This window comes from Heptranchias perlo, chromosome 42 (assembly GCF_035084215.1).
Source record: "Heptranchias perlo isolate sHepPer1 chromosome 42, sHepPer1.hap1, whole genome shotgun sequence".
Classification (NCBI taxonomy): Eukaryota; Metazoa; Chordata; class Chondrichthyes; order Hexanchiformes; family Hexanchidae; genus Heptranchias; species Heptranchias perlo.
In genome coordinates, this window is record NC_090366.1 from 14,516,810 (window position 1) to 14,544,731 (window position 27,922).

The 27,922-nt window shown below is 53.7% G+C and overlaps 1 protein-coding gene across 4 annotated transcripts in view; it reads right to left on the reverse strand.

Annotated features, from left to right (window-relative positions):
- Nucleotides 1-4,236: 4,236 nt before the first annotated feature.
- The window catches only part of LOC137306246 (zinc finger and BTB domain-containing protein 16-like), a 62,641-nt gene continuing 38,955 nt past the window's right edge, over nt 4,237-27,922 (reverse strand). For all 4 annotated transcript variants that reach the window (XM_067975387.1, XM_067975388.1, XM_067975390.1 and 1 more), the window contains exons 2-7: nt 26,746-27,917; nt 17,793-17,890; nt 12,278-12,361; nt 8,831-9,001; nt 6,469-6,636; nt 4,237-4,604 (exon numbers count right to left, since the gene is read on the reverse strand). In XM_067975387.1, coding sequence (XP_067831488.1) covers nt 4,375-4,604; nt 6,469-6,636; nt 8,831-9,001; nt 12,278-12,361; nt 17,793-17,890; nt 26,746-27,857 — 1,863 coding nt within the window. In that variant the 5' untranslated portion in view covers nt 27,858-27,917 and the 3' untranslated portion in view covers nt 4,237-4,374. The remainder of the gene's footprint in view (nt 4,605-6,468; nt 6,637-8,830; nt 9,002-12,277; nt 12,362-17,792; nt 17,891-26,745; nt 27,918-27,922) is intronic.

Sequence of the window (27,922 nt, forward strand, 5' to 3'; positions counted from 1 at the left end):
TGGGCACCAGACCTGTTAAAGGGTTGAGAATTGACTCTACTTTGAGAACAGATGCGGTCCTCAATTAACAAGCCTGCCTTTTCCTTATTATCCATTCTAATCTCACCTGCATCCTCCCACAGCCCTCTCACCACTCAATATATTTATGAAACATTTTACTGTTAGCTTTGATATCCCGTATAAATTGTTTCAATTACACACTGCTTGCGCCTTTTTATACTTTCCTTGTATCCCGATGTTAATTTTTATATCTCCCACTTTCCCTTTCATTTGTGTCATCTTTTTCTTTGCGCTCGATACTCTCTCTAATCTCGTTTGATGACCATGGGATTGTTCAAGGACACAAGCAGCCTTATAGGGGAATGTACGAGTGGTTTATCATAGCAAAAACTTCATTTAGATACAGAGTAAAGCTCCCTCTACACTGTCCCATCAAACACTCCCAGGGCAGGTACAGGGTTAGATACAGAGTAAAGCTCCCTCTACACTGTCCCGTCAAACACTCCCAGGGCAGGTACAGGGTTAGATACAGAGTAAAGCTCCCTCTACACTGTCCCATCAAACACTCCCAGGGTCAGGTACAGGGTTAGATACAGAGTAAAGCTCCCTCTACACTGTCCCGTCAAACACTCCCAGGGCAGGTACAGGGTTAGATACAGAGTAAAGCTCCCTCTACACTGTCCCATCAAACACTCCCAGGGCAGGGACAGGGTTAGATACAGAGTAAAGCTCCCTCTACACTGTCCCGTCAAACACTCCCAGGGCAGGTACAGGGTTAGATACAGAGTAAAGCTCCCTCTACACTGTCCCATCAAACACTCCCAGGGCAGGTACAGGGTTAGATACAGAGTAAAGCTCCCTCTACACTGTCCCATCAAACACTCCCAGGGCAGGTACAGGGTTAGATACAGAGTAAAGCTCCCTCTACACTGTCCCGTCAAACACTCCCAGGGCAGGTACAGGGTTAGATACAGAGTAAAGCTCCCTCTACACTGTCCCATCAAACACTCCCAGGGCAGGTACAGGGTTAGATACAGAGTAAAGCTCCCTCTACACTGTCCCATCAAATACTCCCAGGGCAGGTACAGGGTTAGATACAGAGTAAAGCTCCCTCTACACTGTCCCATCAAACACTCCCAGGGCAGGTACAGGGTTAGATACAGAGTAAAGCTCCCTCTACACTGTCCCATCAAACACTCCCAGGGCAGGTACAGGGTTAGATACAGAGTAAAGCTCTCTCTACACTGTCTGTTGATTTTGCGATGGTGTGAGATTGACTGGACTTGTTCTTGCCTCTCCATCCTGTCTCAGTGAAGAGGCCAGTCTCCGGTTAAATAGAAAATGAGATTTTTTATTTCTGGGTCATCTTTATTTCGAAGCAAAGCAGCAAATAATTCAAAAGTTGCTACATTGGGTCCCGGGAGGATGGGGGTCTCGCCTGTATGTCCCAGGGTCCTCTGCAGATACAGGGAGCTCGTTCGAACCATCCAAGGCTTCAGTACAAAACGCAGACTTCAAACATCCCCGTTAATGAACCCACCCTCCTTACCCCTCCCAGAAGGCCCTGGCTCCCGCTGGGTTCCCCACCCTGCCCGAGTTCCTGTTCGTCATCCACCTGAACATTCGACTGCATGAGGCATCGCCGACGAGCCCAAACTCCAGGTTGAAATGTCGAGCGAGGAATAAGTGTTTCCACTGAGGTAACGTCCCGTCATCGGGAGAGCAGCTGTCCATCTTGGCGAAACATTGTGTGTGTGCGCACCGAGAGACGGACAGACAGCCCCCCTCCTCTCCTCCGCCCTCCCCCCTCCTCTCCTCCGCTCTCCCCTCTCCCCTCTCCCCTCTCCTCTCTCCTCTCTCCTCTCTCCTCTCCCCCTCTCCTCCTCACCCCCTGCCCTCCCCACCCCAGGTAATACCCCTAAAACACCAAGACCCTCACCAGCAACTCTGCACCTCTGGGACAGCCGAGGGGAGAGGGAGGAGGCAGAGAGGTTCGGAGTTAGCCAGCAGAGAGTTGAAGGAGGCCGAGGCGGGGGTAGTGGGAAAGGCCCCAAAACAAGGGCAGGGAGACCCTCCCCTCCACAACGGCAGTGGGGAGATTGGGAAAGGGGAGCAGAGACAGACAGTCAGGGGCCCCGGGGTGAAAAGAAAGATTCTCATTTCTATCGGGCCTTTCACCACCTCAGGACGTCCCAAACCGCTTTACAGCCAATGGAGTACTTTTTTTTGAAGTGCGGTCACTGTTGTAATGTGGGAAACGCAGCAGCCGATTTGCGCACAGCAAGATCCCACAAACAGCAATGTGAGAAATGACCAGATCGTCTGTTTTTTTAGTGATGTTGGTTGAGGGATAAATATCGGCCCCAGGACACCGGGGAGAACTCCCCCCTGCTCTTCTTCGAAATAGTGGCCATGGGATCTTTTACATCCCACCCGAGAGGGGCAGACGGGGCCTCGGTTTAACACGGTACCTCCGACAGTGCGGCGCTCCCTCAGTACTGACCCTCCGACAGTGCAGCGCTCCCTCAGTACTGACCCTCCGACAGTGCAGCGCTCCCTCAGTACTGACCCTCTGACAGTGCGGCGCTCCGTCAGTACTGACCCTCCGACAGTGCAGCGCTCCCTCAGTACTGACCCTCCGACAGTGCAGCGCTCCCTCAGTACTGACCCTCTGACAGTGCGGCGCTCCGTCAGTACTGACCCTCCGACAGTGCGGCGCTCCCTCAGTACTGACCCTCCGACAGTGCGGCGCTCCCTCAGTACTGACCCTCCGACCGTGCCGGGCTCCCTCAGTACTGACCCTCCGACAGTGCGGCGCTCCCTCAGTACTGACCCTCCGACAGTGCGGCGCTCCCTCAGTACTGACCCTCCGACAGTGCAGCGCTCCCTCAGTACTGACCCTCCGACGGTGCGGCGCTCCCTCAGTACTGACCCTCCGACAGTGCGGCGCTCCCTCAGTACTGACCCTCCGACAGTGCGGCGCTCCCTCAGTACTGACCCTCCGACAGTGCGGCGCTCCCTCAGTACTGACCCTCCGACAGTGCGGCGCTCCCTCAGTACTGACCCTCCGACAGTGCGGCGCTCCCTCAGTACTGACCCTCCGACAGTGCGGCGCTCCCTCAGTACTGACCCTCCGACAGTGCGGCGCTCCCTCAGTACTGACCCTCCGACAGTGCGGCGCTCCCTCAGTACTGACACTGGGGGGTGTCGGCCTGGATTATGGGGCCCGAGTCTCTGGAGTGGGGGCTCGAACCCACGAACCTCTGACTCGTGCTTTATAGGTGGGCAGGGGCTGGTGACTGATCGCACTGCAGCTTTGGAGAGATAGAGGGTGCAGGGGGAATGGCCGAGATGAAGCCGAGACCAGAGGGGGAGATGGATGGAGAGCAGGGTAGGGTTGGAAGAGGAGGGGGTGTGAGGGGCGGGCAGAGCTGAAGGAGGTCATGACAAACATGTTGGGGCCGAGGTATCGAAGGGTGGGGGAAGTCGGGGGGCCGGAAGGACAGAAAACTGGAACTCTCTCCCCCAAAAATGCTGAGGATCATTTGGAGTTTGAAAACTGAGAGCGGTAGATTTTTGTTGGGTGAGGCGTCTCGAGGGATTGTGGGGCAGGAAAATGGAGCTGAGGTGCAGATCAGCCGTGATGAGATTGAATGGCGGAGCAGGCTCGAGGGGCCGAATGGCCTCCTCTTGCTCCTGAGACGAGGTGGGACTTGGACGCCAAGCTTGGGCTTTTCAAAATCTGTAGATTGTGGGAGGGGGGTCCCACGGTTTGGGAAAGAATGAAGCCATGAAGGGATAGTCCTGCACCTCGGTGTCTGCAGGGAGCGGCTGCTCCACCAGGAGATGCTGCGCAAGAGGCCAATCGGCCTTTCCCTTGGTTCTTAATGACTGTTCCCATTTTCCACACTCTGATCCCCCATCCTCACTCACTCCCTCCCTCACTCACCCAGGGCGCTGACTCTTGTGGGGGGTTGTGGGGGGGGGTGCTGATTATGGGCGTTATCTGCACCTCGTCTGAGTGACACATTCTTCATGGCTGACGGTGAAGGCTCAATTGATATTCGACTGTGAGGGGCATCTCCTCACCCCGATGTCCAGGCACACTTTCCAGCAAAGGGGAGGGGGCGGGGGTGACTGTATGGAGATCAGGAGTAGGGAACTCTGCCTGCTCTCCCCCCACCTCAACCCCTCCCTCCCTAACCCAAAATCCCACCCTCCCTCCCTACCCCCGCCCCACCCATTCCGGTTACCAGCTAACGTAGCTGGTGGCAGGGAGGGACAGAACCCCGAGCCCCTCTCCTGACCTGCAAGGTCCTGTCCCACATTAATGCAGCGTCCCCGACGGGACGTTTGGACGTAGCGACCGTCCGGTCACACGTAGCAAAGATAGAGGTAAGTCTTCTCTAGGCTCCAGTCTGGGGGGATTTCTTCGGGCTTGTGGGATTTGATGTGCTTCTGCATCGCAGACAGGCTGGAGCAGAACTCCAGACAGACGGTGCACTGATAGGGAGAGGCGCCATTGTGAGTCCGAAGGTGCTTGATCATGGCCGAATAGTCGCGTGACCTCTGGCGGCAGAGTTTGCAGACGAAGGGCTTCTCGCCTGGAGTGGAAAGAGAAGGGTCGAGAAATTAATCAGATCCAGAGTAAAGCTCCCTCTACACTGTCCCGTCAAACACTCCCAGGGCAGGTACAGGGTTAGATACAGAGTAAAGCTCCCTCTGCACTGTCCCGTCAAACACTCCCAGGGCAGGTACAGGGTTAGATACAGAGTAAAGCTCCCTCTACACTGTCCCATCAAACACTCCCAGGGCAGGTACAGGGTTAGATACAGAGTAAAGCTCCCTCTACACTGTCCCATCAAACACTCCCAGGGCAGGTACAGGGTTAGATACAGAGTAAAGCTCCCTCTGCACTGTCCCATCAAACACTCCCAGGGCAGGCACAGGGTTAGATACAGAGTAAAGCTCCCTCTACACTGTCCCATCAAACACTCCCAGGGCAGGTACAGGGTTAGATACAGAGTAAAGCTCCCTCTACACTGTCCCATCAAACACTCCCAGGGCAGGTACAGGGTTAGATACAGAGTAAAGCTCCCTCTACACTGTCCCATCAAACACTCCCAGGGCAGGTACAGGGTTAGATACAGAGTAAAGCTCCCTCTACACTGTCCCATCAAACACTCCCAGGGCAGGTACAGGGTTAGATACAGAGTATAGCTCCCTCTGCACTGTCCCAACAAACACTCCCAGGGCAGGTACAGGGTTAGATACAGAGTATAGCTCCCTCTGCACTGTCCCAACAGCGAGTTTGAGAAGGAGGGTGTACCACCTGCCACCACTAGGCAGTGGTGTTGCTCCATGAGACAGGCAGAGAGCAGTCCAGACCCTTCGCGTCCACGTCCCTTTCCTCAGTCACCTTTTTGTACTTGTTGCAGTTGTCACACTGACTGGTTGAGTGACTGAGTGACGGAGCTGGCCCTCAATCTGTGACCTAAAGAAACTTGAATTTCTCCAGCCCCTTTCATCACCTCAGGACGTCCCAAAGCGCGTTACAGCCAATGAAGTACTTTTTTTTTGAAGTGTGGTCACTGTTGTAATGTAGGAAACGCGGCAGACAATTTGCGCACAGCAAGATCCCACAAACAGCAATGTGATAAATGACCAGATCATCTGTTTTTTTTAGTGATGTTGGTTGAGGGATAAATATCGGCCCCAGGACACCGGGGAGAACTCCCCCCTGCTCTTCTTCAAATAGTGGCCGTGGGATCTTTTACATCCACCTGAGAGGGGCAGACGGGGCCTCGGTTTAACGTCTCATTCGAAAGACAGCACCTCCGACAGTGCAGCGCTCCCTCAGTACTGACCCTCCGACAGTGCGGCGCTCCCTCAGCACTGACCCTCCGACAGTGCGGCGCTCCCTCAGTACTGACCCTCCGACAGTGCGGCGCTCCCTCAGTACTGACCCTCCGACAGTGCGGCGCTCCCTCAGTACTGACCCTCCGACAGTGCGGCGCTCCCTCAGTACTGACCCTCCGACAGTGCGGCGCTCCCTCAGTACTGACCCTCCGACAGTGCGGTGCTCCCTCAGTACTGACCCTCCGACAGTGCAGCGCTGCCTCAGTACTGACCCTCCGACAGTGCGGCGCTCCCTCAGTACTGACCCTCCGACAGTGCAACACTCCCTCAGTACTGACCCTCCGACAGTGCGGCGCTCCCTCAGTACTGACCCTCCGACAGTGCGGCGCTCCCTCAGTACTGGGCACTGGGAGCGTCGGCCTGGATGATGGAGCTCGAGCCTCTGGGGTGGGGGCTCGAACGCAGGACCTTGTGACTTCGGATCGAGGGGGAGACCCATTAAAAGCCACCCAGACACTCGCGCCCCCCCTCCTGGCCTCGGTTACCCGCTGGCCCGGGTTACTCCGATCGACCCCTCCCCCCCAAGACCCCAGAGCCCCTGCACTTTACCTGTGTGAACCCTGTAGTGAGTCTCCAGCTGGTGTTTGAGGCTGAACTTCTTGCCACAGCTGCTGCACTGGTAGGGTTTCTCCCCCAGATGTGCTCGCTTGTGGCTTTTCAAAGTATTCCCGTCTCTGAAGCAGTGCCTGCAAAACTCGCACCGGTGAGTGTGGTCACCTGACAGCAGGGGGTCGGGGTCGGGGGGAACAAAGAGACACGTCACAAAAATTCAGACCAACGCGGCAGGTGTTTCTCCCCCTGAATTCATTCTCCGAGGGCGGTGGGCCTCGCTGCCGGAGGCCGGCATCTATTGCCCCTCCCCCCGTCCCTCGTTGCCCCTCCTGTGGACGGTGGGCCTTCCCGAACCGCGATTGGCGACTTTAATAAAGAAGGACGTACATTTCTACCGCGCCTTTAGGACGTCCCAAACCGCTTTACAGCCAATGAAGTGCTTTTTTTCTTGAAGTGTGGTCACTGTTGTAATGTGGGAAACGTGGCAGCCGATTTGCTCACAGCAAGATCCCACAAACAGCAATGTGATAAATGACCAGATCATCTGCGCAGTGATATTAGTTGAGGGATAAATATCGGCCCCAGGACACCGGGGAGAACTCCCCCCTGCTCTTCTTCAAAATAGTGGCCGTGGGATCTTTTACGTCCCACCTGAGAGGGGCAGACGGGGCCCTCGTCTGCTCTCTCCTGCACCTTGTCTGTCTCTTTGTGTGTGTCTGAATCTGTCTGTCTGTCCCAATCTATCTGTCTGTATCTGTCTCAATCTATCTGTATCTGTCTCAATCTATCTGTCTGTCTGTCTCAATCTGTCTGTCTGTCTGTCTCAATCTGTCTGTCTGTCTCAATCTATCTGTCTGTCTCAATCTATCTGTCTGTCTGTCTTAATCTATCTGTCTGTCTGTCTTAATCTGTCTGTCTGTCTGCCGCAATCTGTCTGTCTGTCTGCCGCAATCTGTCTGTCTGTCTCAATCTATCTATCTGTCTGTCTGTCTCAATCTATCTATCTGTCTGTCTGCCGCAATCTGTCTGCCGCAATCTGTCTGTCTGCCGCAATCTGTCTGTCTGTCTGCCGCAATCTGTCTGTCTGTCTGCCGCAATCTGTCTGTCTGTCTGCCGCAATCTGTCTGTCTGTCTGCCGCAATCTGTCTGTCTGTCTGCCGCAATCTGTCTGTCTGTCTGCCGCAATCTGTCTGTCTGTCTGCCGCAATCTGTCTGTCTGTCTGCCGCAATCTGTCTGTCTGTCTGCCGCAATCTGTCTGTCTGTCTGCCGCAATCTGTCTGTCTGTCTGCCGCAATCTGTCTGTCTGTCTGCCGCAATCTGTCTGTCTGTCTGCCGCAATCTGTCTGTCTGTCTGCCGCAATCTGTCTGTCTGTCTGCCGCAATCTGTCTGTCTGTCTGCCGCAATCTGTCTGTCTGTCTGCCGCAATCTGTCTGTCTGTCTGCCGCAATCTGTCTGTCTGTCTGCCGCACTCTGTCTGTCTGTCTGCCGCACTCTGTCTGTCTGTCTGCCGCACTCTGTCTGTCTGTCTGCCGCACTCTGTCTGTCTGCCGCACTCTGTCTGTCTGCCGCACTCTGTCTGTCTGCCGCACTCTGTCTGTCTGCCGCACTCTGTCTGTCTGTCTGTCTCACTCTGTCTGTCTGTCTGTCTCACTCTGTCTGTCTGTCTGTCTCACTCTGTCTGTCTGTCTGTCTCACTCTGTCTGTCTGTCTGTCTCACTCTGTCTGTCTGTCTGTCTCACTCTGTCTTCCCGGTTCCCCTTGCTGTGCGGTTTGTGTCTGTTTTCTCCTCCTGTTCCTCGCCGTGGAATGAAGGGAAGTGCTGACGATGGAGGTGGGCGTCTCCCAGCAAAGCACAGCAGCAGCGAAAGTGCCGCCGAGACTGGGGAATTCTGGGAGTGTCCGGTGGGCCCCTGAGCGCCTCCTGGAGGCGGGAGACTGCAACCGCACGGTCGGGCCTCCCTCACCCGGTCGTCCTGTGTGACCCCCGGACAATGGGAGTTGGCCGGCTATTTGACCACAGGGGGCATCACAGCCGATTCCCGATCCCGTCCTCAGCCGACACCCGCACACTTTCCCGCAAGCGATCGGGAGCCCAAACCCTGGTTGATTTTACCCCCTCTCTCTAACCCGGGGGTACTGAGGCCAAAAGCAGCCCCCCCCCCCGACCCAACACACACTGGGGTGAGGTCAGCTCACTCAGCACAGGCCAGGAATGGAGCCTGGGGCTCTCCTGCTCTGTGTGTGGGGGCCTCAGTCCCACGCATTCACCCCGAGACATGACAGGACGGTTCCATTGCTCCGCTACTTAAAGGGACAGTACATTGCTGGTGGGGGTTTCTGCGGCGGTCGGTCCTTACCTGCGTGTGACTTTAAGTGGCGTTTGAGCGCGGTGTGATTGGGGAAAAAGCTCTTGCACTCGCTGCAGGTGTAATTCCAGCTCCCGCCGTGCGTGCCCATGTGCTGCGTCAGCGACGCCTGACTCTCAAAACGCTTCCCGCATAGCAGGCAAAATGTCACCGTCTCACCTCCTGCAGACAGACCAGGGGACAGGAAGTAGTCAGACAAGAGAATCAGATGGCGGAGAGAGTCAGACACTGAATTTACACCCTCCAGGACCTGGTGGAGAGTGAAGCTCCCTCTACACTGTCCCGTCAAACACTCCCAGGGCAGGTACAGGGTTAGATACAGAGTGAAGCTCCCTCTACACTGTCCCATCAAACACTCCCAGGGCAGGTACAGGGTTAGATACAGAGTAAAGCTCCCTCTACACTGTCCCATCAAACACTCCCAGGGCAGGTACAGGGTTAGATACAGAGTAAAGCTCCCTCTACACTGTCCCATCAAACACTCCCAGGGCAGGTACAGGGTTAGATACAGAGTAAAGCTCCCTCTACACTGTCCCATCAAACACTCCCAGGGCAGGTACAGGGTTAGATACAGAGTAAAGCTCCCTCTACACTGTCCCATCAAACACTCCCAGGGCAGGTACAGGGTTAGATACAGAGTAAAGCTCCCTCTACACTGTCCCATCAAACACTCCCAGGGCAGGTACAGGGTTAGATACAGAGTAAAGCTCCCTCTACACTGTCCCATCAAACACTCCCAGGGCAGGTACAGGGTTAGATACAGAGTAAAGCTCCCTCTACACTGTCCCATCAAACACTCCCAGGGCAGGTACAGGGTTAGATACAGAGTAAAGCTCCCTCTACACTGTCCCATCAAACACTCCCAGGGCAGGTACAGGGTTAGATACAGAGTAAAGCTCCCTCTACACTGTCCCATCAAACACTCCCAGGGCAGGTACTGGGTTAGATACAGAGTAAAGCTCCCTCTACACTGTCCCGTCAAACACTCCCAGGGTCAGGTACAGGGTTAGGTACAGAGTAAAGCTCCCTCTACACTGTCCCATCAAACACTCCCAGGGCAGGTACAGGGTTAGATACAGAGTAAAGCTCCCTCTACACTGTCCCGTCAAACACTCCCAGGGTCAGGTACAGGGTTAGATACAGAGTAAAGCTCCCTCTACATTGTCCCGTCAAACACTCCCAGGGCAGGTACAGGGTTAGATACAGAGTAAAGCTCCCTCTACACTGTCCCATCAAACACTCCCAGGGGCAGGGACAGGGTTAGATACAGAGTAAAGCTCCCTCTACACTGTCGCATCAAACACTCCCAGGGTCAGGTACAGGGTTAGATACAGAGTAAAGCTCCCTCTACACTGTCCCATCAAACACTCCCAGGGCAGGTACAGGGTTAGATACAGAGTAAAGCTCCCTCTACACTGTCCCATCAAACACTCCCAGGGCAGGTACAGGGTTAGATACAGAGTAAAGCTCCCTCTACACTGTCCCATCAAACACTCCCAGGGCAGGTACAAGGTTAGATACAGAGTAAAGCTCCCTCTACACTGTCCCATCAAACACTCCCAGGACAGGTACAGGGTTAGATACAGAGTAAAGCTCCCTCTACACTGTCCCATCAAACACTCCCAGGGCAGGTACATGGTTAGATACAGAGTAAAGCTCCCTCTACACTGTCCCATCGAACACTCCCAGGGCAGGTACAGGGTTAGATACAGAGTAAAGCTCCCTCTACACTGTCCCATCAAACACTCCCAGGGCAGGTACAGGGTTAGATACAGAGTAAAGCTCCCTCTACACTGTCCCATCAAACACTCCCAGGGCAGGTACAGGGTTAGATACAGAGTAAAGCTCCCTCTACACTGTCCCATCAAACACTCCCAGGGCAGGTACAGGGTTAGATACAGAGTAAAGCTCCCTCTACACTGTCCCATCGAACACTTCCAGGGCAGGTACAGGGTTAGATACAGAGTAAAGCTCCCTCTACACTGTCCCATCAAACACTCCCAGGGCAGGTACAGGGTTAGATACAGAGTAAAGCTCCCTCTACACTGTCCCATCGAACACTCCCAGGGCAGGTACAGGGTTAGATACAGAGTCCCGCAGTTTAAGGCCCTGGAGGAGGAACATAGGAACAGGAGGAGGCCATTCAGCCCATCAAGCCTGTTCCGCCATTCAATGAGATCACGGCCGATCTCCACACTAACTCCATCCACCCGACTTAGTTCCGTAACCCATAATACCCTTACCCAAACAAAAGAAGGAGTTAAGAGTAGGAGACAGTGTGAGAGAGAGTGAGTGTGGGGGACGGGGAGGAGGGAGGGAGAGAGTGAGTGTGGGGGTCGGGGAGGAGGGAGGGAGAGAGTGAGTGTGGGGGAACGAGAGTGGAAAGTGCAGGTGGGCACTGACCAGAGTAAAATCAATAAAATAGAGAGAGAACGAGAAAAGAGAGACAGAGAACAAAGAGAGAAAGAGGGAAGAGAGAGAAAGAGAGAGATGGAGAGCATAGGAGGAGGGAGTGAGAGCAAAGAGAGAGGAAAAAGGAGGAGAGAGAGAGAAGGAAAAGAGAGAGAGAGGGAAGGAAGAGTGAGTGAGTGACAGCGGAGTTAAAGATAGGAGTAATCTAGACGATCTACCCCGTACATGGGGCAATATCTCAGTTCTCCTTTTGATCCCCAATTTTCCCCCTCCCCTCCTGAAGGCACGGAGATTAACAGTCTCCCCTTCAGTGTGGCTCGGTCCCACATCGGGCGGGATATTCACCTCCCCCCAGCCCGCCCCCCGTACCCCCCTCCCCCCGACGTTCCCCACGAGAGAAGCCCCTTGGTTTATTATAGAATCGTGGAATCTTACAACCCAGGAGGAGGCCATTCGGCCCATCTTGCCTGTGCTGGCTCTTTGAAAGATCTATCCAATTAGTCTCACTCCCCTCTGCTCTTCCCCCCAGAGCCCTGCAAATTTCTCCCCTTCAAGTATTTATCCGATTCCCCTTTTGAAAGTTATTATTGAATCTGCTTCCACCGCCCTTTCAGGCAGCGCGTTCCAGATCAGAACAACTCGCTGCGTAAAAAAACATTCTCCTCATCTCCCCCTCTGGTTCTTTTGCCAATTGCCTTAAATCTGTGTCCTCTGGTTACCGACCCTCCTGCCACTGGAAACGGTTTCTCCTTATTTACTCCATCAAAACCCCTCATGATTTTGAACCCCTCGATTAAATCTCCCCTTAACCTTCTCTGCTCTGAGGAGAACAATCCCAGCTTCTCCAGTCTCTCCACATCACTGAAGTCCCTCATCCCTGGGACCATTCTGGTAAATCTCCTCCGCACCCTCTCCAAGGCCTTGACATCCTTCCTAAAGTGCGGTGCCCAGAACTGGACACAATACTCCAGCTGAAGCCTAACCAGTGTTTTGTAAAGGGTTTAGCGTACCAGAGTCCTGGCTTACCAGAATGTAACTGGCCATGGCTCACTGCCTCCTCCTCTGTGATCAGTCTTGCCCCACACTGGTTACATAGAAAGGACTTGGACCCTGGGGAAAAACACAAGAGTCAGAAAAACGGATCACACCAATTGTACAGCTTCACTCTCTGTCGAGGGAGCTTTACTCTGTATCTAACCCTGTACCTGCCCTGGGAGTGTTTGATGGGACAGTGTAGAGGGAGCTTTACTCTGTATCTAACCCTGTACCTGCCCTGGGAGTGTTTGACGGGACAGTGTAGAGGGAGCTTTACTCTGTATCTAACCCTGTACCTGCCCTGGGAGTGTTTGATGGGACAGTGTAGAGGGAGCTTTACTCTGTATCTAACCTTGTACCTGCCCTGGGAGTGTTTGATGGGACAGTGTAGAGGGAGCTTTACTCTGTATCTAACCTTGTACCTGCCCTGGGAGTGTTTGATGGGACAGTGTAGAGGGAGCTTTACTCTGTATCTAACCTTGTACCTGCCCTGGGAGTGTTTGATGGGACAGTGTAGAGGGAGCTTTACTCTGTATCTAACCTTGTACCTGCCCTGGGAGTGTTTGACGGGACAGTGTAGAGGGAGCTTTACTCTGTAGCTAACCCTGTACCTGACCCTGGGAGTGTTTGATGGGACAGTGTAGAGGGAGCTTTACTCTGTATCTAACCTTGTACCTGCCCTGGGAGTGTTTGATGGGACAGTGTAGAGGGAGCTTTACTCTGTATCTAACCCTGTACCTGCCCTGGGAGTGTTTGACGGGACAGTGTAGAGGGACCTTTACTCTGTATCTAACCCTGTACCTGCCCTGGGAGTGTTTGACGGGGCAGTGTAGAGGGAGCTTTACTCTGTATCTAACCCTGTACCTGCCCTGGGAGTGTTTGACGGGGCAGTGTAGAGGGAGCTTTACTCTGTATCTAACCCTGTACCTGCCCTGGGAGTGTTTGATGGGACAGTGTAGAGGGAGCTTTACTCTGTATCTAACCCTGTACCTGCCCTGGGAGTGTTTGACGGGGCTGGACACTGATTAAGGGCAGGAACCCTGGCTGACTCCACTTCCCCAGATCATTATGAGCCCCCATTGGACATCCTCACTCTGTCTCTCCCCCCTCTCTCCCTGTCCTTACCTCAATTTGTTAATAATTTTCACACATTGAGACAATTCTGTCGAGGTGCTTACAAAACAGGAAATGCCAGAACAATACAGATCTTTATCATCTCCCTTAACTTCAGCAACACAGACAGAGACACAGACAGACAGACAGAGACACAGACAGACAGACAGCGACACAGACAGCGACACAGACAGATATACATACACATACAGAGACACATACAGAGACAGCTCCACTCTGAAATATCTGTCTGTAGAGGGACATACAGAGAGGGAGAACAGAAAAGAGAGACAGAGTGAGAGACAGAGTGAGAGACAGAGTGAGAAAGATAGAGATAAGAGAGAAGGACAGAAAGACACAGAAAGAGAGAGAAAGAGAAAGATGGAAAGATGGAAAGACAGAAACATAGAGAGAGTGAGACAGAGAGAGTTCAATATCCCACCCAGTCTAATCCCACTCTCCCCTCACCCTTTAATATCCCACCCAGTCTAATCCCACTCTCCCCTCACCCTTTAATGCCTCTCACTCACCCGTCAGTGCATGGGATGAATAAATTTGCCCGCTGTTTGAGTGTGTCCCTAAACAGCGTGATTGGGAGCTGCTCTCTCTGGTACGGAGTGTGTCTCTATTACTGTTCGAGTTACACTGGGGTCTAACACTGACTGGCTGAATACACTTTGCAGCTCTGTCATTTCACAGGCACAGTGACAGCTCCCAGTGGAGCAGCCATTCCCCACTGATCACCTGCGAGACCACAGCTCCCTCACTCACAGCCAGACACAGGCAACAGTCCCACATGACACAGGCTCCGAATTCTGACACCACTCTCCGAGCTGGCCGTTCTGCACACTGTACCAGCAGATTACTGGCAGGCTGCCTGACCACCGGGCTCAGAGTCTATACAGTATGTTCTTTCATGTAACCACACCGTGCAGAGAGTGAGTGATGTCAAGAGCAGATTAACAACATCAGTGAAAAGGGAGAGAGACAGAGAGAGAGAGAGATAGAGAGAGAGAGAGAGAGACAGAGACAGAGACAGAGAGAGAGAGACAGGGAGACTGAGGGAGAGAGAGAGAGACAGGGAGACTGAGGGAGAGAGGAGAGAGACAGAGAGACTGAGGGAGAGAGACTGAGGGAGAGAGACTGAGGGAGAGAGACTGAGGGAGAGAGACTGAGGGAGAGAGACTGAGGGAGAGAGACTGAGGGAGAGAGACTGAGGGAGAGAGACTGAGGGAGAGAGACTGAGGGAGAGAGACTGAGGGAGAGAGACTCAGGGAGAGAGACTCAGGAGAGAGACTCAGGGAGAGAGACTCAGGGAGAGAGAGAGATTGAGGGAGAGAGGGAGATTGAGGGAGAGAGAGAGATTGAGGGAGAGAGAGAGAGGGAGAGAGAGAGAGAGATTGAGGGAGAGAGAGAGAGATTGAGGGAGAGAGAGATTGAGGGAGAGAGAGATTGAGGAGAGAGAGAGCGAGATTGAGGGAGAGAGAGAGATAGATTGAGGGAGAGAGAGAGAGAGATTGAGGGAGAGAGAGAGATAGAGAGAGAGAGAGAGATTGAGGGAGAGAGAGAGAGAGAGAGAGATTGAGAGAGAGAGAGAGAGAGAGAGAGATTGAGGGAGAGAGAGAGAGAGAGATTGAGGGAGAGAGAGAGAGAGAGATTGAGGGAGAGAGAGAGAGAGAGAGATTGAGGGAGAGAGAGAGAGATTGAGGGAGAGAGAGAGAGATTGAGGGAGAGAGAGAGAGAGATTGAGGGAGAGAGAGAGATTGAGGGAGGGAGAGAGAGAGATTGAGGGAGAGAGAGAGAGAGAGAGAGATTGAGGGAGAGAGAGAGAGAGAGAGATTGAGGGAGGAGAGAGAGAGAGAGATTGAGGGAGAGAGAGAGAGAGAGAGATTGAGGGAGAGAGAGAGAGATTGAGGGAGAGAGAGAGAGAGATTGAGGGAGAGAGAGAGAGAGATTGAGGGAGAGAGAGAGAGAGAGAGAGAGAGAGATTGAGGGAGAGAGGAGAGAGATTGAGGGAGGAGAGAGAGAGAGATTGAGGGAGAGAGAGAGAGAGAGAGATTGAGGGAGAGAGATGAGAGAGAGAGTGAGGGAGAGAGAGAGAGAGAGAGATTGAGGGAGAGAGAGAGAGAGAGATTGAGGGAGAGAGTGAGAGAGAGATTGAGGAGAGAGAGAGAGAGAGATTGAGGGAGGAGAGAGAGAGAGAGAGATTGAGGGAGGGAGAGAGAGAGATTGAGGGAGAGAGAGAGAGAGAGAGAGATTGAGGGAGAGAGAGAGAGAGATTGAGGGAGAGAGATTGAGGGAGAGAGATTGAGGGAGAGAGATTGAGGGAGAGAGATTGAGGGAGAGAGATTGAGGGAGAGAGATTGAGGGAGAGAGATTGAGGGAGAGAGATTGAGGGAGAGAGATTGAGGGAGAGAGATTGAGGGAGAGAGATTGGGAGAGAGATTGAGGGAGAGAGATTGAGGGAGAGAGATTGTGGAGAGAGATTGAGGGAGAGAGATTGAGGGAGAGAGATTGAGGGGAGAGATTGAGGGGAGAGATTGAGGGGAGAGATTGTGGGAGAGAGATTGAGGGAGAGAGATTGAGGGAGAGAGATTGAGGGAGAGAGATTGAGGGAGAGAGATTGAGGGAGAGAGATTGAGGGAGAGAGAGATTGAGGGAGAGAGAGAGTTGAGGGAGAGAGAGAGATTGAGGGAGGAGAGAGAGATTGAGGGAGAGAGAGAGAGTGAGAGAGATTGAGGGAGAGAGAGAGAGAGAGAGATTGAGGGAGAGAGATGAGAGAGAGATTGAGGGAGAGAGAGAGAGAGAGAGAGAGAGAGATTGAGGGAGAGAGAGAGAGATTGAGGGAGAGAGAGAGAGAGAGAGAGTGAGGGAGAGAGAGAGAGAGATTGAGAGAGAGAGATTGAGAGAGAGAGAGATTGAGAGAGAGAGAGAGATTGAGGGAGAGAGAGATTGAGGGATGAGAGAGAGAGAGATTGAGGGAGAGAGAGAGTGAGAGATTGTGAGAGAGAGAGATTAAGGAGAGAGAGAGAGAGAGATTGAGGGAGAGAGATGAGAGAGAGATTGAGGGAGAGAGAGAGAGATTGAGGAGAGATTGAGGGAGAGAGAGTGATTGAGGGAGATAGATTGAGGGAGAGAGAGAGAGAGAGAGATTGAGGGAGAGAGAGAGAGAGAGAGATTGAGGATAGAGAGAGAGAGAGAGAGAGAGATTGAGGGGGAGAGAGAGAGTGAGAGAGAGAGAGAGATTGAGAGAGAGAGAGAGATTGAGAGAGAGAGAGAGAGAGAGAGATTGAGGGAGAGAGAGAGATGAGATTGCGGGGGAGAGAGAGAGAGAGAGAGATTGAGAGAGAGAGAGAGAGAGAGAGAGAGATTGAGGGAGAGAGTGAGAGAGAGATTGAGGGGTGGTGAGTGTGTGAGTGTGAGGAGAGAGAGAGAGAGAGATTGAGGGAGAGGAGAGAGTGAGAGTTTGTGGGTGGAGAGTGAGAGTGATTGAGTGTGAGAGTGAGTGAGAGTTGAGAGAGAGAGAGAGTGAGAGAGATGAGGGAGAGAGAGAGAGAGAGAGATTGAGGGAGAGAGAGAGAGAGTGAGATTGATGAGAGAGAGTGAGAGATGAGAGAGTGAGGGAGTGTGAGAGAGAGAGAGAGATGAGGGAGAGAGTGGAGAGTGTGTGATTGAGGGTGGAGAGAGAGAGAGAGATTGAGGGAGAGAGAGAGAGAGAGAGATTGAGGGAGAGAGAGGAGAGAGATTGAGGGAGAGAGAGAGAGAGATTGAGGGAGAGCGAGAGAGAGAGATGAGGGAGTGTGAGAGAGAGAGGTGAGAGAGAGTGAGAGAGAGAGATTGAGGGATGAGAGAGAGAGAGATTGAGGGAGAGAGAGAGAGAGAGATTGAGGGAGAGAGAGAGATGAGAGATTGAGGGAGAGAGAGAGAGAGAGATTGAGAGAGAGAGAGAGAGAGAGATTGAGAGAGAGAGAGAGAGAGAGAGATTGAGGGAGAGAGAGAGAGAGAGAGAGTTGAGGAGAGAGAGAGAGAGAGAGATTGAGAGAGAGAGAGAGAGAGAGAGATTGAGAGAGGAGAGAGAGAGAGAGTTGAGGGAGAGAGAGAGAGAGAGAGAGAGATTGAGGGGAGAGAGAGAGAGAGAGAGATTGAGGAAGAGAGAGAGAGAGAGAGATGGGGAGAGAGTGAGAGAGAGATTGAGGGAGAGAGAGAGAGATTGAGGGAGAGAGAGAGATTGTGGGAGAGAGAGTGAGAGAGATTGAGGGAGAGAGAGAGAGAGAGATTGAGGGAGAGAGAGAGAGGCCGCTGTGTGACCGAGCCCACACACAACCCTCTGCTAACCCTCCCCATCCCCCACTCTCCCAGTCTCTCCCCCCGCCCCGTGAATAAATGTCTCTACCTGTGTGAGCCTGCAGATGCACCCGGAGACGTAAATTGTCCAGAAATCTCTTCCCGCAGATCTCACAGGGATACGATTTCACCGAGTCTGTCAGTCTCCTGTTAAAGAGCAGAGAGTGTTAGAGACCGGGGTATAAACGGCTCAGGCAGAACAAGCCAGGGTCAAACACATTCACTCCGGGTATCTGGGACCCCCCCCCGAACCCTCGATTAGATTCCGGCCTGTATCTCACTCCCGGGTATCTGTTATTCTATATATAAACCCCCCGAACCCCTCGATTAGATTCAGCCTGTAACTCACTCCCGGGTATCTGTTATTCTATATATAAACCCCCCGAACCCCTCGATTAGATTCCAGCCTGTAACTCACTCCCGGGTATCTGTTATTCTATATATAAACCCCCCGAACCCCTCGATTAGATTCCAGCCTGTAACTCACTCCCGGGTATCTGTTATTCTATATATAAACCCCCCGAACCCCTCGATTAGATTCCAGTCTGTAACTCACCCCCGGGTATCTGTTATTCATATATAAACCCCCCGAACCCTCGATTAGATTCCAGTCTGTAACTCACTCCCGGGTATCTGTTATTCTATATATAAACCCCCCGAACCCCTCGATTAGATTCCGTCTGTAACTCACCCCCTGGTATCTGTTATTCTATATATAACCCCCCGAATCCCTCGATTAGATTCCAGTCTGTAACTCACTCCCGGGTATCTGTTATTCTTATATAAACCCCCGAACCCCTCGATTAGATTCCAGCCTGTAACTCACTCCCGGGTATCTGTTATTCGATATTTAAACCCCCCGAACCCCTCGATTAGATTCCAGCCTGTAACTCACTCCCGGGTATCTGTTATTCTATATATAAACCCCCCGAACCCCTCGATTAGATTCCAGTCTGTAACTCACTCCCGGGTATCTGTTATTCTATATATAAACCCCCCGAACCCCTCGATTAGATTCCAGCCTGTAACTCACTCCCGGGTATCTGTTATTCTATATATAAACCCCCCGAACCCCTCGATTAGATTCCAGCCTGTAACTCACTCCCGGGTATCTGTTATTCTATATATAAACCCCCCGAACCCCTCGATTAGATTCCAGTCTGTAACTCACTCCCGGGTATCTGTTATTCTATATATAAACCCCCCGAACCCCTCGATTAGATTCCGGCCTGCAACTCACTCCCGGGTATCTGTTATTCTATACATAAACCCCCCGAACCCCTCGATTAGATTCAGTCTGTAACTCACCCCCGGGTATCTGTTATTCTATATATAAACCCCCCGAATCCCTCGATTAGATTCCAGTCTGTAACTCACTCCCGGGTATCTGTTTCTATATATAAACCCCCGAATCCCTCGATTAGATTCCAGTCTGTAACTCACTCCCGGGTATCTGTTATTCTATATATAAACCCCCCGAACCCCTCGATTAGATTCCAGTCTGTAACTCACTCCCGGGTATCTGTTATTCTATATATAAACCCCCCCGAACTCCTCGATTAGATTCCAGTCTGTAACTCACTCCCGGGTATCTGTTATTCTATATATAAACCCCCCGAACCCTCGATTAGATTCCAGTCTGTAACTCACTCCCGGGTATCTGTTATTCTATATATAAACCCCCCGAACCCCTCGATTAGATTCCAGCCTGTAACTCACTCCCGGGTATCTGTTATTCTATATATAAACCCCCCGAACCCCTCAATTAGATTCCAGTCTGTAACTCACTCCCGGGTATCTGTTATTCTATATATAAACCCCCCCGAACCCCTCGATTAGATTCCAGTCTGTAACCTCACTCCCGGGTATCTGTTATTCTATATATAACCCCCCGAACACCTCGATTAGATTCCAGCCTGTAACTCACTCCCGGGTATCTGTTATTCTATATATAAACCCCCCCAAACCCTCGATTAGATTCCAGTCTGTAACTCACTCCCGGGTATCTGTTATTCTATATATAAACCCCCGAACCCCTCGATTAGATTCCAGCCTGTAACTCACTCCCGGGTATCTGTTATTCTATATATAAACCCCCCGAATCCTCGATTAGATTCCAGCCTGTAACTCACTCCCGGATATCTGTTATTCTATATATAAACCCCCGAACCCCCCGATTAGATTCCAGTCTGTAACTCACTCCCAGGTGTCTGTTATTCTATATATAAACCCCCCGAACCCCTCGATTAGATTCCAGTCTGTAACTCACTCCCGGGTATCTGTTATTCCATATATAAACCCCCCGAACCCCTCGATTAGATTCCAGTCTGTAACTCACTCCCGGGTATCTGTCATTCTATATATAAACCCCCCGAACCCCTCGATTAGATTCCAGCCTGTAACTCACTCCCGGGTATCTGTCATTCTATATATAAACCCCCCCGAACCCCTCGATTAGATTCCAGTCTGTAACTCACTCCTGGGTATCTGTTATTCTATATATAGACCCCCCCGAACCCCTCGATTAGATTCCAGCCTGTAACTCACTCCCGGGTATCTGTTATTCTATATATAAACCCCCCGAACCCCTCGATTAGATTCCAGCCTGTAACTCACTCCCAGGTATCTGTTATTCTATATATAAACCCCCCGAACCCTCGATTAGATTCCAGTCTGTAACTCACTCCCGGGTATCTGTCATTCTATATATAAACCCCCCCGAACCCTCGATTAGATTCCAGCCTGTAACTCACTCCCGGGTATCTGTCATTCTATATATAAACCCCCCCGAACCCCTCGATTAGATTCCAGTCTGTAACTCACTCCTGGGTATCTGTTATTCTATATATAGACCCCCCGAACCCCTCGATTAGATTCCAGTCTGTAACTCACTCCCGGGTATCTGTTATTCTATATATAAACCCCCGAACCCCTCGATTAGATTCCAGCCTGTAACTCACTCCCAGGTATCTGTTATTCTATATATAAACCCCCCGAACCCCTCGATTAGATTCCAGTCTGTAACTCCTCCAGGTATCTGTTATTCTATATATAAACCCCCCGAACCCCTCGATTAGATTCCAGTCTGTAACTCACTCCCGGGTATCTGTTATTCTATATATAAACCCCCCCGAACCCTTATTTTCCCCTTGACACCATTTACACCGTTCCCTTCACCATCTTCCCCCATCAACGACAAATTGCATTTATATAGCGCCTTTAACGTAGTAAAACGTCCCAAGGAGCTTCACAGGAGCTTAAATCAGACAAAATTTGACACCGAGCCACATAAGGAGATATTAGGGACAGGTGACCAAAAGCTTGGTCAAAGAGGTAGGTTTTAAGGAGCGTCTTAAAGGAGGAGAGAGAGAGGCGGAGAGGTTTAGGGAGGGAATTCCAGAGCTCAGGGCCCAGGCAGCTGAAGGCACGGCCGCCAATGGTGGAGCGATGGAAATCGGGGGATGGGCAAGAGGCCGGAATTGGAGGAGCGCAGAGATCTCGGAGGGTTGGAGGAGGTTACAGAGACAGGGAGAGGAGGGTGGGGGGGTGGCGAAGAGGCCATGGAGGGATTTGAAAACGAAGATGAGAATTTTATCCCCCAGGTAACTTATCCCACAATCGGGTTCCTGTTTTTGGGGGGGGAGGGGGGGAGGGTGGGGGGGGGGGGGAGAAAGGATCCCTCTCCCCCACCGCCAAACCGCATCCCTTCAACCCCCCCCGACTTGCCGCCCTCGTAAACGTACCTGCTTCTGACCCGAACCGAACCCCAACCCGGGAACCTTTGACCCAGTAACGAGGGGGCCCAAAACCCAGGAAAGTGAAACCACGAGCAGCGAGTCACGGGTGGTTACCACGGTGACGAGAGTTGGAGAGGAGCGCGCCTGGGCGTGAGCACGGTTTTTGAGAACTGCGGTTAACCACAGATTAGGTCAGAAAGGAGCCCGGCTGGGAATGGAAAAGTCAATGGCTAACCATTCTGTCATTCTCTCTCTCCCTCCCTCCCTCCCTCTCTGACCACCAATGGGGATTTGTGAATCAGATTCAGTAGTGAAGCACGGCCTAGCCTCTCTCAGCGAAGCCTGCTTCTAAGAATCGTCTTCTTTATCACAAATAGTCTTGCGGCATTTGTGGTTCGCCCCCGCCCTCCCAACTCCTCGCCACCCCCACCCCCCCGCCCAAGAAACAGGGGGTCGTGGGAGGCTTCCGGTTACAAGCTTCGCAGATTCGGTTCTTGGAAATCCTTGCACGAGGCGAGAGGCCTGCGTGTCTGGCTTCTCGAGGGGAAAGGGGGCCGACGGCGCAGGGTTGTGCGTCGGGGGGGAAGCGAAGCCAGCGGCGGTCAGCTCGGCGGTCTGAAATCAGGCCTGCGTCTGAAGGCCTCAAACCGGGCCTGAGGAGAACGGGTCCCTTCGTATCTGAGACCGCCTACGGCCCGCTCCTGCACCTCCAACGGTGTTGAGATCAAGACTCATCTCGCTGGGTCTCACTCGTACAACGATACAGAAACAGGAGGAGGCCATTCGGCCCATCGTGCCTGTGCCGGCTCTTTGAGAGGAGCGATCCAATTAGTCCCACTCTCCCCCCCCTGCTCTTTCCCCCAGAGCCCTGCAAATTATTTCCTTTTCGAGTATTTATCCAGTTCCCCTTTTGAAAGTTATTATTAGAACAACTCGCTGCGTTAAAAAAATGTCTCCTCATCTCTCACTCTGGTTCTTTTGCCGATTACTGTGAACTCCTTCCCACGACCTCAAGTCTGTGGCGCTCGTACTGAGGGAGCGCCGCACTGTCGGAGGGTCAGTACTGAGGGAGCGCCGCACTGTCGGAGGGTCAGTGCCGAGGGAGCGCCGCACTGTCGGAGGGTCAGTGCCGAGGGAGCGCCGCACTGTCGGAGGGTCAGTTCTGAGGGAGCGCCGCACTGTCGGAGGGTCAGTACTGAGGGAGCGCCGCACTGTCGGAGGGTCAGTACTGAGGGAGCGCCGCACTGTCGGAGGGTCAGTACTGAGGGAGCGCTGCACTGTCGGAGGGTCAGTACTGAGGGAGAGCTGCACTGTCGGAGGGTCAGTACTGAGGGAGCGCCGCACTGTCGGAGGGTCAGTACTGAGGGAGCGCCGCACTGTCGGAGGGTCAGTACTGAGGGAGCGCCGCACTGTCGGAGGGTCAGTGCCGAGGGAGCGCCGCACTGTCGGAGGGTCAGTGCCGAGGGAGCGCCGCACTGTCGGAGGGTCAGTTCTGAGGGAGCGCCGCACTGTCGGAGGGTCAGTACTGAGGGAGCGCCGCACTGTCGGAGGGTCAGTACTGAGGGAGCGCCGCACTGTCGGAGGGTCGGTGCTGAGGGAGCGCCGCACTGTCGGAGGGTCAGTACTGAGGGAGCGCTGCACTGTCGGAGGGTCAGTACTGAGGGAGAGCTGCACTGTCGGAGGGTCAGTACTGAGGGAGCGCCGCACTGTCGGAGGGTCAGTACTGAGGGAGCGCCGCACTGTCGGAGGGTCAGTACTGAGGGAGCGCCGCACTGTCGGAGGGTCAGTACTGAGGGAGCGCCGCACTGTCGGAGGGTCGGTGCTGAGGGAGCGCCGCACTGTCGGAGGGTCAGTACTGAGGGTGCGCCGCACTGTCGGAGGGTCAGTACTGAGGGAGCGCCGCACTGTCGGAGGGTCAGTACTGAGGGAGCGCCGCACTGTCGGAGGGTCAGTACTGAGGGAGCGCCGCACTGTCGGAGGGTCGGTGCTGAGGGAGCGCCGCACTGTCGGAGGGTCAGTACTGAGGGTGCGCCGCACTGTCGGAGGGTCAGTACTGAGGGAGCGCTGCACTGTCGGAGGGTCAGTACTGAGGGAGCGCCGCACTGTCGGAGGGTCAGTACTGAGGGAGCGCCGCACTGTCGGAGGGTCAGTACTGAGGGAGCGCTGCGCTGTCGGAGGGTCAGTACTGAGGGAGCGCTGCGCTGTCGGAGGGTCAGTACTGAGGGAGCGCCGCACTGTCGGAGGTGCCGTCTTTCGGATGAGACGTTAAACCGAGGGCCCCGTCTGCCCCTCTCAGGTGGATGTAAAAGATCCCACGGCCACTATTTCGAAGAAGAGCAGGGGGGAGTTCTCCCCGGTGTCCTGGGGCCGATATTTATCCCTCAACCAACATCAATAAAAAACCGATAATCTGGTCATTTATCACGTTGCTGTTTGTGGGATCTTGCTGTGCGCAAATTGGCTGCCGCGTTTCCCACATTACAACAGTGAGCACACTTCAAAAAAACCCTTGATTGGTTGTAAAGCGGTTTGGGACGTCCTGAGACGCTGAAGCAATGCAAGTCTTTCTGTCTCACATTGTCAAATCCTTTAATCATCTTAAATGCCACCTAATCTTCTTGAAGACGTCATAAAGGCCTCGACTCGAGGGAATACGAGGCCAGGACTCTGCCCTGAAGGGTTAACGAACGGGGCTGCCTGTTGGAGACTGGAGACAGGCCGTTGTCACCTTGAGAGGGTGACGCAGTCTGCTGCTGGCACTGGGAGGGGAAAGCCCCGTTTTGCCTCGGCTCGCCCACATTTTCTCTCGCAGCGAACTCCCGCACAAGTCCACCTCAGCCCTCCCCTCCCCTCCTCTCCCTTCCCCCACCCCCCCACGCAGGGTGACGTAATGCGAGGCGCAGGCCCTGAGCTACCCAAAGCCGGATACGGTGGTGGGGGGGATTTAATTAATTACCAAACAGCGGGGACCTTTGGGAACCCGGGTCAGAGGCTCAGAAAGAAAAAAAAATAAAGCAGATGGCATCTTCTGGAAATTCCTCCAATGCTTTCTCTCGCTGACACCTCATCTCCCAGCTTATCTGCTCGATCGCAATCGTACAGGAGTTTACCGGCATCCGATCAAAGGTGGAAAGTTTCCTCACCGATTGCTCCTCACCCACTGCCCGTCTCAATTTTCCATTCTCTCGCCCACTGCCACCTCTGCCCCCAAGGTGCGGATTCTCGGTGGCGGGGGGGTGGTTATGGGTTTCACAGGAGCCCTCCCCGACCTCAATCCCAGGGGCCGGTCTTTGTGTGTGAGCGTGGGTGGGAAATTAAACCAGACATGTCCCTCACACACCCTCAGTGACCAGGAGCAGGAACCCTGGCTGATTTCCCCCCTCTCTCTAACCCAGGGGTCACTGGACAGTGATCAGGAGCAGGAACCCTGGCTGATTTCCCCTCTCTCTAACCCGGGGGTCACTGGACAGTGATCAGGAGCAGGAACCCTGGCTGATTTCCCCCCTCTCTCTAACTCGGGGGTCACTGGACAGTGATCGGGAGCAGGAACCCTGGCTGATTTCCCCCTCTCTCTAACCCAGGGGTCGCTGGACAGTGATCAGGAGCAGGAACCCTGGCTGATTTCCCCCTCTCTCTAACCCAGGGGTCACTGGACAGTGATCAGGAGCAGGAACCCTGGCTGATTTCCCCCTCTCTCTAACCCAGGGGTCACTGGACAGTGACCAGGAGCAGGAACCCTGGCTGATTTCCCCCTCTCTCTAACCCAGGGGTCGCTGGACAGTGATCAGGAGCAGGAACCCTGGCTGATTTCCCCCTCTCTCTAACCCAGGGGTCACTGGACAGTGATCAGGAGCAGGAACCCTGGCTGATTTCCCCCTCTCTCTAACCCAGGGGTTGCTGGACAGTGATCAGGAGCAGGAACCCTGGCTGATTTCCCCTCTCTCTAACCCAGGGGTTGCTGGACAGTGATCGGGAGCAGGAACCCTGGCTGATTTCCCCTCTCTCTAACCCAGGGGGTCACTGGACAGTGATCGGGAGCAGGAACCCTGGCTGATTTCCCCTCTCTCTAACCCAGGGAGCACTGTGATCCGATTGTAGCCACTATCTCTGTCCATGATGAGATTGGAAGTGAAGGTAAGAAAGAGTTGCATTTATATAGCAACTTTCACAATCTCAGGACGTCCCAAAGTGCTTTACAGCCAATGAAGTACTTTTGAAGTGCAGTCAGTGTTATAACATAGGAAACGTAGCAAACAATGGCGACAACAGGCTCAAGGGGCTGAATGGCCTCCTCCTGTTCCTGTGTAACAGGCTCAAGGGGCTGAACGGCCTCCTCCTGTTCCTGTGCAACAGGCTCGAGGGGCTGAATGGCCTCCTCCTGTTTCAAGTGTTCGTAGGCAATATAAACTAAATGGTACAATTTTAAAGGGGGTGCAGGAACAGAGAGACCTGGGGGTGTACGTGCACAAATCCTTGAAGGTGGCAGGACAAGTTGAGAAGGCTGTTAAAAAAGCAAATGGGATCCTGGGCTTTATAAATAGAGGCATAGAGTACAAAAGCAAGGAAGTTATACTAAACCCTTTATAAAACACTGGTCAGGCCTCAGCTGGAGTATTGTGTCCAATTCTGGGCACCGCACTTTAGGAAGGATGTCAAGGCCTTGGAGAGGGTGCGGAGGAGATTTACCAGAATGGGACCAGGGATGAGGGACTTCAGTTATGTGGAGAGACTGGAGAAGCTGGGATTGTTCTCCTTAGAGCAGAGAAGGTTAAGGGGAGATTTAATCGAGGGGTTCAAAATCATGAGGGGTTTTGATAGAGTAAATAAGGAGAAACTGTTTCCAGTGGCAGGAGGGTCGGTAACCAGAGGACACAGATTTAAGGTAATTGGCAAAAGAACCAGAGGGGGAGATGAGGAGAATGTTTTTTACGCAGTGAGTTGTGATGATCTGGAATGCGCTGCCTGAAAGGGCGGTGGAAGCAGATTCAATAATAACTTTCAAAAGGGGAATTGGATAAATACTTGAAGGGAAAAATTTCCAGGGTTCTGGGAAAGAGCAGGGGGGGAGTGGGACTAATTGGATCGATCTTTCAAAGAGCCAGCACAGGCACAATGGGCCGAATGGCCTCCTTTTACGCTGTATGATTCCACATTCCTCTAACTGGCCACTAACTTGCATTTCACTTTCCCTGTGTGTCCCCCTTCCATTCCCTTCCCCTCTTCCCGCCCCCCCCCGGTTAACAAACCACCGCTGGCGACTCTCACCTCTGGTGGCCCTCGGCCGATTTCGCCGCGATCTCCGGACCGGAGCCGACTCCTGGCGTCCCGGACTGGCCCGGCCTGCCGCGGAACCCCTGGGGGATCGGGCCCTGGGGGACGTGGCTCAGGTAGCCCCCGAAGGACACGGCGACGGGGGAGAACGTCAGCGGAGGGAGCGGCTGAGTCACCGGGGAAGGCAGGACGCCGGGGTGGGCTTGGAAGGAACGGGCTGCAGGGAAAGGCAGGAGGGAGGGGGCCCGTCTGCCGCTGGGCCAGTCGGCTGCGTCGCACGGCTCTCGATCGGCGTCCGCCCGTCCCCGGTGCGACTTATTGGCCGCGGTGATCACACTGCCCCGGATCGGAGGCAAGTTATACCCGGAGTCGAGCATCTGCGGTCGGTCGGCTCCCAGCGAAGGACGAGGCTCAGTCCCGTCACAGTCTGGGCTTTGGGGACCTGACTGGTCCTCCTTCAAATCCGCTGCCTCTCGTCCTTCAATCGTTGAGTCCATCTCTTGCGCTGAGGCTTCTCGCTCAACAATCCCGGCGGAGCTGGTCCTTACAAATCTCGCGGTTGGGCGACCAATGAGGTGGTGGTTCTCGTTGGCTGATGGTGTGCCTTGGCGGGGCAGAGGGCAACGTAGGTTTCTGTCGGCCAAAGGGCCTCCTTCCGAAACTGGACCGTTGACGTACCCGGTCTTGCTTACGGTGCTGCTGTCTCCGCCGGGCTGGCCGTCCTCCGTCCCCTTCGCCCGCTCCCCAGCCCGAGACGTGGCCTCCAGGATCTGCTTCCCCAGCTCGCCCATCTCCAAGATCTTGGCCGCCTGCAGCAGGTCTCCCAGTTCCTCCGGCCGAGCTTCCACCCTCTCCGTGTAGGAGTACTCCAAGATCTGCTGGAAGGTCCTGGGCGGGAGGAAGTCCAGGGCGTAACGGGGGCTCCTCCTTCGGAAGAGCGTCTCGAGGGTCCGGCTGGCACAGGCCAGCACCAGACTGTGGGCGGGGAACTCCTGGCTGTCCACGGTGATCACCACATCGCACAGCGTCCCACACAGCCTCATCCGGTTAGCCTCACGCAGCAGGGAATTCGAGTGCCTGGGGTTGTGGAGCGAGACTCTAGACATCTTATTCCCGACTCTTCCTTGGCCTTCCAATCTGCACGGAGTCAGGCATTAGGGCAGTACCTGTT